General features: G+C 49.9%; 3 protein-coding genes across 3 annotated transcripts; all 3 read left to right on the top strand.

The window, feature by feature from the left end:
* Window positions 1-379: 379 nt before the first annotated feature.
* On the top strand, window positions 380-3608 carry BC939DRAFT_507513 (uncharacterized protein; the record flags this gene model as incomplete). The annotated part of the gene is made up of 3 exons (XM_051560890.1): window positions 380-2975; window positions 3093-3394; window positions 3510-3608. 3 exons carry the CDS (start codon window positions 380-382, stop codon window positions 3606-3608), a joined length of 2997 nt encoding a protein of 998 aa, XP_051407402.1.
* Window positions 3609-3819: 211 nt separating this feature from the next.
* BC939DRAFT_466361 (uncharacterized protein) lies at window positions 3820-5539 on the top strand. Its single transcript, XM_051557633.1, has one exon. It carries the CDS (start codon window positions 3928-3930, stop codon window positions 5437-5439), a length of 1512 nt encoding a protein of 503 aa, XP_051407401.1. The 5' UTR covers window positions 3820-3927; the 3' UTR covers window positions 5440-5539.
* A 3461-nt stretch (window positions 5540-9000) lies between these two features.
* BC939DRAFT_380830 (uncharacterized protein) lies at window positions 9001-9195 on the top strand (the record flags this gene model as incomplete). Its single annotated transcript, XM_051551747.1, has 1 exon — window positions 9001-9195. A coding segment is annotated over one exon (195 nt), but the record flags the coding sequence as incomplete, so codon positions are not given.
* Window positions 9196-15771: the final 6576 nt, after the last annotated feature.

Raw genomic sequence — 15771 nt, 5'->3', positions numbered from 1 at the left:
ATGATACAATCTGCACACAGTCTAAGGATGCTGTTGCAAAGAATGGATTTCCCAGGCGTACACCTCGCAGTTGAAGCAGCAATAGACGGGATGTCTGTGCGCAAATGCAAATGCAAATGGGAAATGGATGAGGTTGAGCAATCCCAGCAGGTGACCGAAGGCCATTTATGACTTTTTATCTCCTCGGCCCATTCTCCCCTTCCCTTCCACCCCTTGTTTCCGCTTTCTGCTTTCCCTCTCTCTCACACTTCACTTTCCTCTTCCCCCCTCCGCCCACAGACGCTTTTACGTACACGCCCGGGCCCACATAAACATATATCAAAGTGTCCTCTGATCTTTGGCCTCTGACCTGCCCACTGTTGCTGCTGCCCTACTCCTAATGGGCCAGATATCCTCCACGCCTTCGCGGAGCAGTCGGCCCTCAAGGTCACAGTCTCAGTCCCAGTCTCAGCTTCAGTCTCAGTCCCGGGTTGGAGGTCACCACCTGGCACCAGCGACTGTCGCTGCCACCGCCACTGCCGATCGAACGACAACCCTGCCTCTGCCACGTCTAGCATCGACACCGGGAACTTCCACATCATCCTTATCGCCACCACTACCACCAGGAACCAGCACCCCTACTCCTACTCATCCACCGCCCTCTGTTAATACCTCTCCTGTTCACTCCCACTTTCATCCGCACTCCCATTCTCACGGACAACCCTGTATATTAGACCATAACCACAGCCATATGCTCCAGTCCACCCCCCAGCCCCTTGTCTCTGCTTCCCAACGCTCTGCACAACAAGCACAGACACCGTCCTCATCAACGCCGGCGCAGACTCCTAGTTCTACCACAGCGACAACTGCTGCTGCGTCTGCAAGGCCAAGGCATTCCAGCACCCGTGGAAGACGCATTCGGGCTGCATTTAATTTCCTGCTCTTTCGAAACAGCAATACCAATACCAACACCGGCAGAAACAGGGGAGCTAACAGAAGCACTAACCGAAGCACCAGCGGCAACAACATCCACAATAACAGCGGCATCACAGGCCAAGATAGAAACACTGACGACGCCGCTCCAAGTGCAAGGACTGCACCTACCGTCAATGATAGTAGCAATATCAGCAATGGCAGCAGTAGCATTAGCACAGTCATATCAAGCGCCCCCGAATATCGTCTAACAGGCCTCTCTGCACGACTTGTCCAACCTGAACGCTCTGGTCTTCCCACCTCATCCCGCCCAACATCGACTCGTCCTCAGACACCGCAACGCATTCCTTATCCGTCAACGTCGAGTACTCGCACACCGCGCGGAGTCTCGCATATGCAGCGAAGACATGACGAGCAATCTATCCGCAGTTTTCGTTCCACTTCCAGTCGATCCTCAGGCGTTCTCGCCACGCACTCATCCTCTTCAACAGCAGCACCATTAGCAGGACAATTTCAGCCACATTTGCGTCAGTATTCTCCGCATCCAAATGGACATCTTTCCACAGAGCAGGACCAGGACTCAACCCGTCGCTCCTTTGCTCTTCAAGCCTTGCCCTCTCATCCATTTACCGCACATGACATACAGACAAATCACTCCGCATCATCACAAATGATTACGGTGGAGTCCTTGGAGACTAGGAATATCAACGCGGTCGATTTGGGTCTTGATGCCAGCCCATTTGTTGGACATTCCAATCCACGAGGGGGCACGTCTATCTCATCCAGCCTATTACCTATTCGACCAGAGTCTGAGGATGAAGATGACGATAGTCTTGCAGCCAGCGACGTTCACAACCAGCACAGGGTGGTTGATCAGGAACAGGCTCTCGAACATGGCCTAATTAGTCCATCAAGTGACACCAACACTGTGTTCGCACGCCATCGCTCTGATACAGAGCAGAGCCAAGGCCATATGAATGCAGGAGTCAGAGAACGTGCAGGGGAACGACCGCGTGCATCGAGGCCAAGTCGATATCCACCTCCCGAATTGATTGCCGATGTCATCCGTGGGCAGATAGCACAGGGCATTGCAGAAACTGAAGCAAATCGTCCACCGCCGCTAACAGAGCATAGATACCCAATGCCTAGTTCACTAACCACACCGATGGAAACCCTTCGTAGCAGCACTACCAGGACGAACTTGAACGATGGAACAATTGCTCTAGAAAGCAGCACTTATGGGCCTCGTTTGGATGCTGGCTCGGGAGGAGATTCGACAACTCACAGGAGCGCCGCCATTCATGGAAGACGATCTCGTTCATCCAGTCTCCGAGGATTGCTTGGTTATCCGACCATGGGCACTTCCGGGACTAGCGTCAGAGGCACAGGGATCGACAGAGGATTCACTCCAGTACGACACGATCAGAGAGCTCGGTTGGAGGAGACTGTGGATCAAAGACGTTTCGTGGAAAACCAACTTCCATTCTTCACGCGTCTTTTGATGGAAATTGGCCGAAGTCTGCGTGGTGGTCAGGGACACAGCACCGAAGGGGATCGCGACTCACCAACTCGCAGTACATCAAGCCCAGCTTTCACGTCGACGACAGAAGGCAGCACTATTCCTTCCTCCGGTTCAGGTTTTGGTCTTCATTCGAGTATCAACGACGCGTCCGTATCAGACAGTGCCCTTCCACGCAGCAGGCCAACGCTAGCCAGCGGCACTCTCGATCAACGCAGCGCCCCATCACGGCCTCGTCGACACACCACAATTCGCTTTATTCAAATCGGAGGTGGAACAAGTCTCGCCGCTTTTAGCGCTACACGGCCAAGAAGCGGGTCTGTTGGCTCAGGGCAGGTCTCATCTCGCAGCGAGACACCCGATCATGCGACTCGCGTGGGACATGAAGAACTGGCGGATGCGATTCTCATGTTCTTGAGCAGCCCTGCGTCTGGAAACGGGTCTGATGCAGAGCCTTCGGAGACAACGTCGCAGGATGGAGGTGAGACACCTCGAACACGGCCTCGAAGGTCGCCTTGGGTTGTTTTTACTCTTTCAGGGGCCTGTAAGTATCTCTCTGCTTGTCTTGCTTTCTTTTTGATCCTCCATATTTTCATTCGGAACTGGGTTTACATTTGATTAATCGCGAGCTATATTCCACTTATTGATGAATGATGATTAGATCTCAGCAGCCTGCTGGCGGGCGCTGCAGAAGACGGCGACGACGAGGGATTGAGCTATGATGACCTGTGGATGCTATCTAATATGATCGGACCTGCACGACCGACCACGACGACACAGGAGGCCATTGACAATGCTGGCTTTCACGTGGGTCAGTTTGAGGACGCAGCCCAGGGAATGCGCGACTTTGACATGTTGGGCGATGGATCCAAGTGCCTAATCTGCATGAGCGACTATGAGGAGGGCGAAGGTATGCGTGCCCTGCGCTGCAAGCATGGCTTTCATCAGGAGTGCATTGACAAGGTACATATATACCACAAACGCGTATCTCGGCGCTCAATTACTCGGCGTTTCCGTATCATAGGAAGCCAACTGCGCTAACCAATGTCTCTTTTTATTTATTTTTTCCTGTTCCCAGTGGCTCACGACAGGAGCGAACAAGTGTCCGGTCTGCCGAGCAGCAGCCGTGGTGCCATCCGACACTGCACTGCCAGCACCCCTCTCGACAGAAGAATAAAAGAGTTGTTTTGTATAGCATCGTTACTACGAATATCAATAATAACCATCTGTAAATAGCAATATATCATTTTCTGCATGCTCTGAAAACTTGTGGCCATAAGGTTTTTGCACAGACACCACCCCCCGACAAGTGGGATTCATGATCATCAAAAATGAAAAAAATGCGCGGGCTCCCTTGGGGAGGAGGGAAAGACCAGCCGCTGTTGCACCATCGAGTCAGCTCCCTTCCCATCTTCATCTCCAACCCCCCCTTCATTCCACCAAGTTCTCTCGTCATCCTTGCCACTCATTCGAATCTCATTCCGCGTCAGACCTCTATGAGTCTGCCACGGTTCCTAAAGGGCTTGCAGAGGAAGCCCTCGTCAGCACAACCCTCTATCCCCTCACACCCCAGCGATCACAATCTCTCTGACGCCTCCACGGCCTCCAGTGCTAGTGGACCAAAGGATGCCTTCGGATTCCCCCTTCCCGTCACCACAGTCATCACCACTATCAAACCCATTCCCGCCTCCATGCTGACCTCCACTGGCTCCTCTCCTTGCTCGTCCCCATATCCTGGTCCAATGGACATTGTTATCCTGCCTGTCTCAACAGAGTCGAGCTCCAACTCCAACAGGAAAGGCAGCGGCAGCATTGGTGGCTACAGCCGCAATAGCAGCCATTCTGGTCGCTTTGCGAGCACACACACCACGAACAGAAGCTCCCAATCCTCTTCTCAATCCTCTATGCGTCTCAGTCAGGACAAAGATGATTCTGTACTGCTCAACTCCTCCCTCTCAACATCTTGCCCTCAATTAACCTTGCCACCGCTATCTGTCCCCCCTGTGCCATCGCCTGCTCTGAATTCCATAAACTCAATACCTGTGCCAACTGCCAACAAAGCAACCCTTAGCTCACCTTCATCAAACGCTGGTACAACCATAGTCGGCTTTGACATTATCACCACCACCCTCACCGAAGACCAGGATGAATCAGATGGAGATATTGCGGCCAATCAGACACAGGATACCACGGGTGCAGTTGGTGGCGCCAGGAATCGACAGAGCAAGGGTCTCCATCACCACGATAATCTTTATCATATCACACCAGTCAAGGGCAACAGATCTAGGTCTAATGCTGTGGCCATGTTACCTGGCACTGGTACCACCATCATCAGTGCCGCTAATTACTCTTACCCGAATCCACCAGCAGCAGGACCAACCGCAGGATCGATCCCCTCTCTGGGGTCTGCCGCGGATCCTGAGCCGATTAGGACACTCCGACAAGATTCTATTTGTCCATCCAGTCGCATGCAGGAGCGTACCGCTGGATCCGGTTCTGTCTGCAACATCGCCAGTTCAACTAGCACTGCTACTGAGCTTATTCACTCGGGCACTTCTAACGACCCACAGCAATCGTCCGCGTCATTGTCCTCGATATCATCTACACGATCAAGGTCACTTACTAGTCCACATGACGCAGCAGCAACAGACAGACCTGCATCTATTCTAATCAAACCAAAGTCAATCTTGCGTTCACGTTCATGTTCTGGCAGCCAACGCCGTCTTCAGTCCGAGCTATCACAACCACAACCTCAACCACAAGACTCTATCACCTCTGTACTTCCTTCGCCGCCGACAACAGTACGCATATCGGCATCATCAGACAGGTCTTTGGTTTATCAGCCATCGCTCTACCTACACCAGGATCCAATGGCTGAAGGAGGAGGAGAGGGGCATGTCATTGCTATGGATACCGGTACAAGGAGCAGGACAGGAGGCATTCACTCGCAGCGACGACCGTCCACGTCTAGTCGTGGTTCTGGAAACGTTCAGTCAGGTAAGCCATAGCCCAATTGATTGCACTAAAAGATTGTATAGAGGGGGGTACGAACCCAGTTTATGAGCGGACACAGAGGCGCACACAGAGGCGCACACAGCACGTTTGTTTGTGAATAATCAATTGAGGGTGTGACGGGTTGAACGTGGCACAAAATAAATTCAATCCAGAGCATCGAGAGTTTTGGGAGACATCCCCTCGCTTGTATGGCTCATCAGACAAGGCCACTTCCAGCTGTCAAGAAGAGCCTATGCTCATTGTCCATTGTCCATTGCACATTGTGCTGCAGTCGCTCTGAGTGTAGGGGAAAATTGAGGGGATGAGGAAGGGGCAGCAGCGCCAAGGAACCACTAAAAGAAAAAGAAAAAAAAAAGACGAGGGAATAAGCGAGCAAATACATGATGGCAACCTAGACGGGATGGTGCTCTCTGTTTTCTGTCTCCCGTTGTATCTTTTGCACTTTGCTACATGTGCAAATGCAGTGTGCAGTGCAGCATACCATGGTTGATCAAGGAGTTGTTGAGGCACCGACAGACTCAGGATAACAGAACAGAGCAGAACAGAACAGCCGGTCAGACACAGGTCTCTCTCGATTTAGGAGGTCGTGCAAAAAGGATTCAGGAGAGAGTACAGAGCGCTTTTAAATTAGATTCATTCATTCATTCATTCATTTGCCCCCAGTGAGCACTTTGTTATGTTGGTATGCAGTGTGCTGCTTACAGTAGTTGGGCTGGGATTGCGGTGAGACAGACTAAACACGCGCGCACGCAGTCTTTTAACGATCCCTCCACCCCACCCCTCTCCCGCGCACCTGCACCTTGCAAGGAGATCTCAAAGATGAACACAATGGTTTTTTTTGTTCTATGTCTGCACAAGGCAAAGCGCAGGTCTGGTCAGGCATCGTTCCTTGGTTGACGTTAGATTCGGACGATTTTTTTTTTCCGATCGTCCTCCGTTGTATATCCTTCTTTTCCTTTGGCTCCCTTTTTATTCCACTTTGATTCCCCATCTAGCCCCACTCACACTGGCACAGCTTTTTATTCAGTGCGACACGACACAACATAGCAGAACACGACACCACAGACGACATGATCAATGCTACGACACCCACACCCAATTGACTGATACACTTCTCCGTCCATGTTGAATATTCTCAATTGCTTATTACACTGCGCACAATCAAATCCCTTTGCCATTTCTTTTTCTTTTTAATCACGACAACAAAGAGTTGCAGTTCCCCGGCACGGATTGTTATGTGAGACATGCTCGATCTTTGACTGGAAGGAGGGAGAGGGTTTTGCGTGGATGGGGTGGGGACATCATTTTAGGGTCAAATGCGGTTACAGTTCACTGGCGGTGGTGATACGAATAGTGGCGCTGTGCATTGGTCAGGAAGAATATGGACCTGAATAAGAGCGTCTCTGTGTCTGGTGTACATTTTTAACTCCCATTGCGACCATGGAAAGTCCCTCTAACCATCTCTATCTCTGCTCTCCTTCTCATTCGTCTCTTTCTCTCCCTCTTTTCCGTAATCCCCAATTGCCACTATCCTCCCTCTTCCTCCCTTCTTCTTTCTTTGCCCTACCTCTCACCCTATCTGATCTCATCACCCTCTCTCCTTCAATCGCTCCTCCATCCTACGTTCTCTCATTAATTCCTTCGCGCCTTCGAATGTTCGTTCATTAATTCCTTCATTTGCTATATTCTCTAATAACTTCATCCATTCTTCCTCGGGGACGCTCTCATTTTTTTTATTTTATTTTTTTATTTCATGTCTAAAAAAAAATCCCTGACGCCTTTAACCTTTAACCTTTAATTACACTCCACCTTCATATCTCACACTCACACCTCTTCACTCTTACATCCACTCATACAGCAGACATCATCTCGTCCGCCGCTCCGTCTCCCGACCCCTCTCATATCCACATACGACCACGCATGCCACCTACACCCAGCTCAACCCAGGGCCTGGCCAGTCTGGGACTCGATCATGAAGACCATAGCCATGAACATGGACACCTCGTTGAACCATTCACTTCCTCGCTGCTTTCGCACCACCGTCTCTCTTTCCCGTCCCTGAATGAATACAAAACATTAGCGCTATCAACCAGCCCTTCTCCGCCAACTACTCCTCCACAAAGCGACACCTCTCTGACTATTAAGAGCCCCAGGGCTGCAAAGTCAAAGAACAAGCTGCGTCAGGAACCCCAGATCGGAGCCGCAATGGGTATCCGTCGCACTTCCCTCCCAAAATCCACCAATGGACCTGTCCTTGAATACCACTCAGCTGCTTCTGCTACAGAGGGTCCGTCATCGACCGACCACGAACCAGTGGTCGGGGATATTTCGCCACCAACAAGGCGAAGGGAACACTCAATTGCATCGTCAAGTGGCCATAGCATATCTCATATTTACCCTCGACCTATTTTAAAGGACACATCCTCAAGGGACAAGCTGCAGCGGGAAAGTTGGATGTCAGAACCGCCTGGAATTACCATTTCAGGCTCACATACTTCAGGATCAATCAGATCAACGAGCGCACTTCAGTCCTCTCCTGTCGCGCCACCAAAGAGCCTGGCCAGGGGGAACAGTGGGAAGCGACAGACAAAGCTCAGTCGAGTGTCGAATCTGGACCACGATCAGGACGCTCTCACGCCTCGAACTCGTCATGGTGCCACTGGATATGGTCCTGACTACAGACCGCGAAGACAAAGTGGCGGTCCTGGCCATCTGCTATATGCTGTCGATGCATCTTCATCGGGCCCGGATTTCGAAAGCGAAGACTACGATGACAGCGACGTGGACGACATGCACCACCGTTCTAAGCACTTGCAGGAGCAATATTCGCTTCTTCAAAAGTCGCATCTAGCCAACGCGGGACCCAACTTTACAACTGCAGGAAATCTTATGGCTGGCGACGATGTACCATACTTTGCCAAGCAACGTCAACGCAAATCACTAGGAGATGAGCTCAATGTTCCGCCAGTGCCAGAGAAGAGCATGCAAAGAAAGAGAGTTTCCACGATGGGATCAGCAACACTGCCCCCAGTATCTTCCGCTCTGGCATCAGCTTCGCTTTCAGCCAATAACAGCGCGACATCCAGTTCCGATATACCCCCATTTATCACGCATGTCAGTTCACAAAAGCAAAAGGACCGACGACCCTACGGATCAATTGGCGCCAACTCCTTATCCTTTGAGCCGCTGTTCGCACTCAGGGAATCTGGAGTAAAAACTGGCAAGGGTGATGGGCAACAAGTAGGAAGACCTAAAGATTCAGCAGCCAGCCGATTCTCTGCGGTGTCGGACGCAGACTGGTACACTGCCCTTTTGACTGTCGATCCAAATCAGCATGGTGTTTCGATCCTGGACCTCAGCAAGAGAGAGTTGACCGAGATCCCTTCGGACATGCCTACAAGTATGTGGTATTCAGCTGCACTAAATGCTCTTTTGAATTGCTATCCTGTTTTGCACTGTACTCACAAATCGTTTTATAATGTCATCACCTTTGCCATCTAGCTATCACTCATTTGCGTCTCGCCTACAACATGATCCGGATATTTGCGCCCATCGCTAGCTTGACCTGCCTGAATCATCTGCAAGTACTGGATCTGTGTGACAATAAACTGGAAATTCTGCCACCGGAGATCGGACTATTGACAAAGCTAAGGGAGCTATATCTATCCAACAACAAGCTTTGGAAGCTGCCCGACAACATCCAAAAGATGGCGCGCCTTGAAGTTCTTGATATCCGCAACAATCAGCTCTATCTTCTGAGTACGTCATGGGATGGATTGATCGAGGGAATCCCTTGTTATGTTCAGCAATGTTGCGAATTCAATCTAACCTGCTCCTTTTGATGTAGATCCGGCGGTTGGACGTCTGAAGGCACTTCGTCAACTCGATGTCAGGAACAACCTTCTCAAGTCACTGCCTTCGGCATTGTGCTTGCTCTCCTCAACCCTCTCAGTCTTATTGGTGGATGGGAACCAGTTCGTTCAGCCCTTCTCGGAACTTGTTCAGTCCCTGACGATCGAGAACAAGGATTCTACAACATACGACCTCAAAGGTTTCCTCAGCGATGACCCATATTCAGATCACGATACTCGCAATGTTAACTCCACGACCGTGAAGGCAGCATATGACTATGAGCCCTGGAGGAGATCAATCATGCCTAGTCAAAGACGTGCAGCCACCCTGACAAAGCGTCGATCGCACGGCGACATTATGTTGCTCATGGGTTTGCAAAAGAAGGATGAGATCGAATCGGAAACTGGGGCTGTAGATCAGGAACACAAGTCCCATATGGCCTCTTTATCATCTGGCACACATATCGCAGCCTCACTGAGTGCAGAGGATACTGGTGGTAGGAGAGAAAGATCTGTTTCGACATCGACTGTCTCTCCTGCGGAGTTTGCCAGCTCATCAGCACATTCGAACTCTTCCGGATTGTCATTCAACAAGTTCTTGAAGTCGATTCGAAAGAGCAGCAAGACATCTTTGAAGGACACTCCGCCAGCATCCATAAAATCAGAGGCAGCTGCGAAACGTATTTCTCTTGGCAGCGAGGTTGACCCACTTGGTGATGTGGACTCCGACATTCATGATGGAGAGTCAAGGCCTAGCTCCAAAGGCTCTATTTCTGCTGCTGGAGGATCGTATGGCAGACGCACGACCCCCAGTGGAATCAATCAATGGGTTCGGGACCGCTTTCACAAGAGAACCAACTCCAGTGACATGGGCACTCTCTCGGATGCTCATGGTTCTATGAGCTCGCTCAACACATATGCATTTGACGGAAGTGATGCTCAGCAAGTGCGTGATTCTGGATATGGCGGTATCGGCAGTGCAACTGGGTCTCAGTTGAATCCTTCGCTCGGAAGTACGCCTGACCTCAGCCAAACCCTACTACATGGACGGGGATCTAGTGTTCTTGACAATCGTTTCCAGAACAAGAGCACAGGACATCTGCCCTATGGGTCGCCTCTGTCGTCTCGGGATACACAACTTTCGTCCTCGTTCGATCCAGCCCAACGGAAGGAGAGGGATTATCGGTACAGTTCCATGAGTGCCGAGAGCCATCTGACCCAAGGAACCGAGCTTGAATCAGAGTATGGAGAGATCGACACCATTATTGCTCAACAGCACCAGCTACAGCAGCAGCAGCATCGCTTGTCTTCCGTGCATTCACCCACCACGCCGCTACCTTCGTCACCAACAGCCAGCCGTGGATCTATACTCATGCTTGGCGGCAGCAGCTGGAATGCAGCCAACCCTCGCTACAGCCAGAGCGCGGCCAGCATCAAACCGCTGATGCAGTATCTCAGAGATCTCCACGACCTCGATCCTGACTCCTCCGAGTGGGAAGAGGTCTATGCATGGCGACGTGTCTGGAACACCGAAAGGTCAACTACAATAGGACATGGTGGTGCTACTGATGAGTCGAATACTGAAGAAACAAGCGAGCATGCGGAAAAGCAGGTCAAGGATGAAGAGCTCAGGATCGCAAAATTGCAGGCACAGGCATCAAGGAGACGTAGGATCGTAGATGAGATCATAGCGACAGAGCGGACCTATGTCGAGGGCTTGAAGGGACTGGTTGAGATCTACTTGACGCCAGCACTTCAAGTTATGCCGCCAGGCGATCACAAGGCGGTCTTTTCGAACGCCCAGGCGATCTATACGTTCCATGCAAATCATTTCCTGCCAGAGCTGGAGAAGTCATACCGGGTCACATCCTCCTCCAACCAGCAACAGCAGCAGCCTTCTACTATGGTTCATGGAGTTACCAGTCCCATGAGCCCCGTACCAACGTCCTCCTCATCTTTAATGTCCAGCCTCTCGGCTCCTTCATCAGCCATCTCTTCATCGGTTAACCGGGCCGCTCGTCAGAACTCAAACGTTGGGCAAACCCCTGGTGTCTCTGCGACTAGCAGCCAGCAGGAACAAACTGCCGCCGCCACTATTGCCACCAATGCCGCAAATAGCCAGGATTCTTTGTCGGGCGGATGTGACTTTGGATCAGTGGAGCAATCGACAACATCGTCCGCTACCTCAGTGACTACAAATCAGTCTATCGAATCGACGATCAAGACGGCGATCGAGGATCGAATTGGCCGAGTCTTTGCAGAGCATGTCGCATACATGAAAATGTATAGCTTCTACATCAACAACTTTGACAATGCTCTACGGGTTCTCCAAGCTCAGTTGACGCAGGCGAAGCATAAGAAAAAGATGAAGGAGTTTCTAAGGCGATGTGCTAAACATCCGAACCATACACAACTGGCACTACAAGGCTACTTGCTTCTGCCTGTTCAGCGCATCCCACGGTATAAACTGTTGCTTCAGGATCTACTGGAGAACACATGGCCGGATCATGTAGACTACCAGGATATTGCGACGGCACTGGAAAAAATTTCTTCGCGCGCGGATGAAATGAACGAGCGCAAGCGTCAGTATGAGAACCACGAGAAGGTGCTCCTGATTCAGAACCGGATCATTGGACAGTATAGAACTCCACTTGTTCAGCCCCATAGAAAGGTTGTTCGCGAGGGCATGTTGCATTTGATCAGGGTGGTGACCAGAAATGTGTCGATGGGGATTGAGAAGGCTGTGTCGGCCAGCAACCCCTCGGTACCTCAGGTCGGTGATTTGACGGTTCATCACTTGTCGGAGGAGACGGTCGAGAGGCCATACCTCTTCATCCTGTTCAATGATATCATGATCCAGTGTAACCAAGTGATGGGCAAGGTGGTCGGAGGGGCGGGTGGCGCCAGTGGTAGCGGTGCAGGAGGACTAAGTTCAGGACTAACGGTGAATGGATTGGGTACTTCTTCTGGTGCAACAGGATCTGGATCTGCGAATGCTGACGCTGGAGCAAAGAACCTAGAGCTCTGCCGTGTGCTTCAACTCGAGTCCCGCCTCCATCCTGCCGAAGTCCTTGGACAGGATGGTAAGTAGCACAATTGTTTTTGTTTTCATTTTATTTCATGTCCAATCTGTTTTCAGACAAGGAACATACTAAGTATCTTATCCTTTCTCCTATAGTACTTCGCGTTGTAGATGACTCGATGATTCTGTACCTCACGGGAGACAAGGATGTGATCCAGGCTTGGAAGGAGGATATTAACTCTCGCTGGTAAACAGCGCGCTATAGTTTCCTTCGCATCCATTCTCTATATACCACCAATCAGATAGAACCTTTTCTGAGTAAACAGCATTAACTCAAGAACTCTAATACCAACTGTTTGCATTTACAAGAAGAACGCCCCTCAAAGCCTGCTCACTATTGATGGTGCTAGGGATTTATTTTTCAGGCAACATTTATGTTGCAGATCACTGTCAATGCCATGGGGGCATATTAATTCAAATAAAGATTTATCCTTCCCCCGTTTTGGTCCTGTGGGGGACTAAACTTTAAGGTTAGTTGCCTAACTGCCTACAGTCCTTTTTGTGAAATAGCCGAACTTTCATAGTAAAAGTTGGGCTATTTCGACTGAATTGAAATATATACACGAGGCTATTCATTTTTTTGTGATGGCTGAAATACATTATTTCCCTGCAATCTTTACGCTCATGACTACATCAAAAATGCGTGTCATTCTCATTCTCACTTTTTTCCCATATGCCAAAAAACAAACGACATCCCACTCGTTCGCGAGGCCTTGCTCCATAACGGGGCCTCCACACAAACGGATGAAGCGCGTGCGCTGCAGTATCATGCGCTGTTGGCTGCAGCACGGGCTCGAACCAACAAATCCATCGCAAACCAACCTCAGCAACCCCAACATCCTCAACAACCTCCACAACCTACCTATTCAAAACTCCATAGGGGCGAAGGATACACTTTGAGGCATCGGATGGAGCTGGTTGAGATCTTTCGTTACCTCAAGGAAACTATCAACGTCGATAAACCCCAGAAGAGAGTTACAGCAAACAATTTTCATAGGTCTGTGGGGCTGCCAATCCCAGGAAAGTCGATCGCAAAATGGAACATGGATTTCGACAAAATCCAGTTTGATGTGGCGCATGGTCGAGGCGACAAATGTACGCTATCCAGCAATCCAGTCGACTTGGTACAAAACATCTTGGACAAGACTGTCTATGAGTGGTTGTTGGAGGCTCGAAAGAGCAACGGCATTGTCAGTGGCCGTCAACTCCAGGCTGCAGCCAACTCCATTTTTCACATTCTCATGGACGACATTTGTGAACCCGATGATATTCCTCTCGGTCAAACAGTCTCGTTTACGGCAGCGTGGCGCTCGAGAATGACGCAGGAGTATAGTGTCGCCTACTGCAGTCTCAAAGGAGAAGCGGGATCTGTCGACAAAGACGCGATTGCGGGAAGGATGGACGAAATCTACAAGATATGCTCTGACTTCGAGCCCGACGACATCTACAACTGCGATGAGACTGGCATGTACCTTAGGGAGTTCTCCACTCACTCGTACACTACGGAGGAGCTTACGAGCGGTGTCAAACCAGAGCGGGGAGCCGGGAATCGAGTGTCGATTCTCTTCTGTGTCAACGTCACTGGATCTTCGCTTGCCCGAGCAGCAACGATAGTGACTTTGAGACCGCTAGTCATAGGTAGGTGCTCGAACGTGCCGCATTATTATTCTAAGAGAAAAAAATAAATTAGAAACTAATTATCCCATCCCTTTGCTTATTATTTTAGGCGCGCATCTTGCTCGACGTATCCAGCCATGCCCTGAGCTCCCTATTACCTCAATAAGACATGGAAATGGATACATGATCATGGATCTTTTCAAAGCATGGCTTCACGCTCTAGATGACAGCCTTACCAATAGGAGTCTTCTACTTATCGACTCATGTGGAGCACACGGCAACCCTAGACGCGGCAACTCTAGTGGCAACGATCCACTTGCAGGAGAGACATGGAGACATCTTCAGATCGAGCGCCTGCCACCCAATTCAACATCCGTTACCCAACCTTTGGACCAAGGCATAATCAGTGTATTCAAACGACAATACCTCGAGATGCTCAGCAACAAAGCAATCACAAAGGAGTACGCCATCGGGGAGAAGATTACCAACAGCGAGGCATGGTCACTTATTCCGTACGTGTGGTCGCATATCAAGGCCGCAACTGTGAGGCATTGTTTTTGCAAAGCGGGGGTCCTCTCAAAGGCGCAAAATGACAAGCTAGAGCAGGAAGCAATAGATGTGGAGGAGCAAACACCACTGTATCCACCCGTGGTGGACACGGATACAAGTCAAATCAAGGGGCATTATGTACGATTGATTGCTTCAGTTATGGACGGGGACAGGATTCACTTCTCCCTCGATAAGGACCAAAAGGACGCACAAGATATAGCAGAGGAGATTAGGCAGAAAGTGCGCAACAAGATCGCCAAGAGGTGCGGCCTGCGAGAGAGGAGTTCTTCCGTCGAGGCAGAGGCTGTCGAATCGTTCAAGTCCAGGCATGAATCGGATTTGGCGACGATGGTGGTTGAGTTGCTTGGAGATGAGAACGCGAGCTACCGAAAAACAGCACGGTACTTGATCCGTAAATCTTACCAGAAATAAACTCATCATGTGATCCCTTAAATCCTTGCAAAAAATGAATAGCCTCGTGTATATATTTCAATTCAGTCGAAATAGCCCAACTTTTACTATGAAAGTTCGGCTATTTCACAAAAAGGACTGTATGAGACCTCAGCCATAGGACGAATAGACATGATACACGATGTATAAACACCCCTTTCCAAACCTTCTTCATACCTGGTCTCTAATCTAATAATCTAATAAAATATGCTGTCTTGCCCACTTCTGCCTTACCACTTCTCACTTCTGCCTTATTCTTTTTCAAGTTCATTGCCTCTTCTCGTATTCATCGGCTACTCCAATTGATCGACTATTCCTCCGCTTTGTCCATCCGTTCTTCATTCGCCTTATTCTGGAACTCATCTCTTGCCTCATTCCTCATGAGCACCTGTATATCGACACAGTCGAACGACCTCCCATAGCCCTGTTCCAGCAAGAAGCCCAGTCGGTATACACATGAGTTTCTATATCAGTTTCTATATCATGGGGCGATGTGATTTGATGATCAGATCATTTACATCGCTTGCTTTAATCACCCATACCAAAGACGCTCGTTTCAGTCGCAAGGCAGATTAATGATTCTCACCGGTGAACGATTAACCGCGGTAAATAATTTTTTTTGGGTCTTTTCACCGGTGAATTCCACACATGATGGAGTCTTCTATATCACTGTATTTCACCGAATTTCACTGGATTTCACTGGATTTCACTGGATTTCACTGGTCTTTGCTCACCGGTGAAAATCAGTAGCCTTGGAAGAGCTTCAGTCGGTTAGA

Source organism: Gamsiella multidivaricata (genome assembly GCF_025024155.1).
Source record: "Gamsiella multidivaricata strain RSA 2152 chromosome Unknown BC939scaffold_96, whole genome shotgun sequence".
Taxonomy (NCBI): domain Eukaryota; kingdom Fungi; phylum Mortierellomycota; class Mortierellomycetes; order Mortierellales; family Mortierellaceae; genus Gamsiella; species Gamsiella multidivaricata.
Note: the sequence above shows the minus strand (reverse complement) of the source record. Positions and strands in the feature narration are given on the sequence as shown.

Bases quoted from the DNA above. Each gene is read 5' to 3' on its own strand.
- BC939DRAFT_466361 (XM_051557633.1), top strand. From the start codon at position 3,928: ATGAGTCTGCCACGGTTCCTAAAGGGCTTGCAGAGGAAGCCCTCGTCA.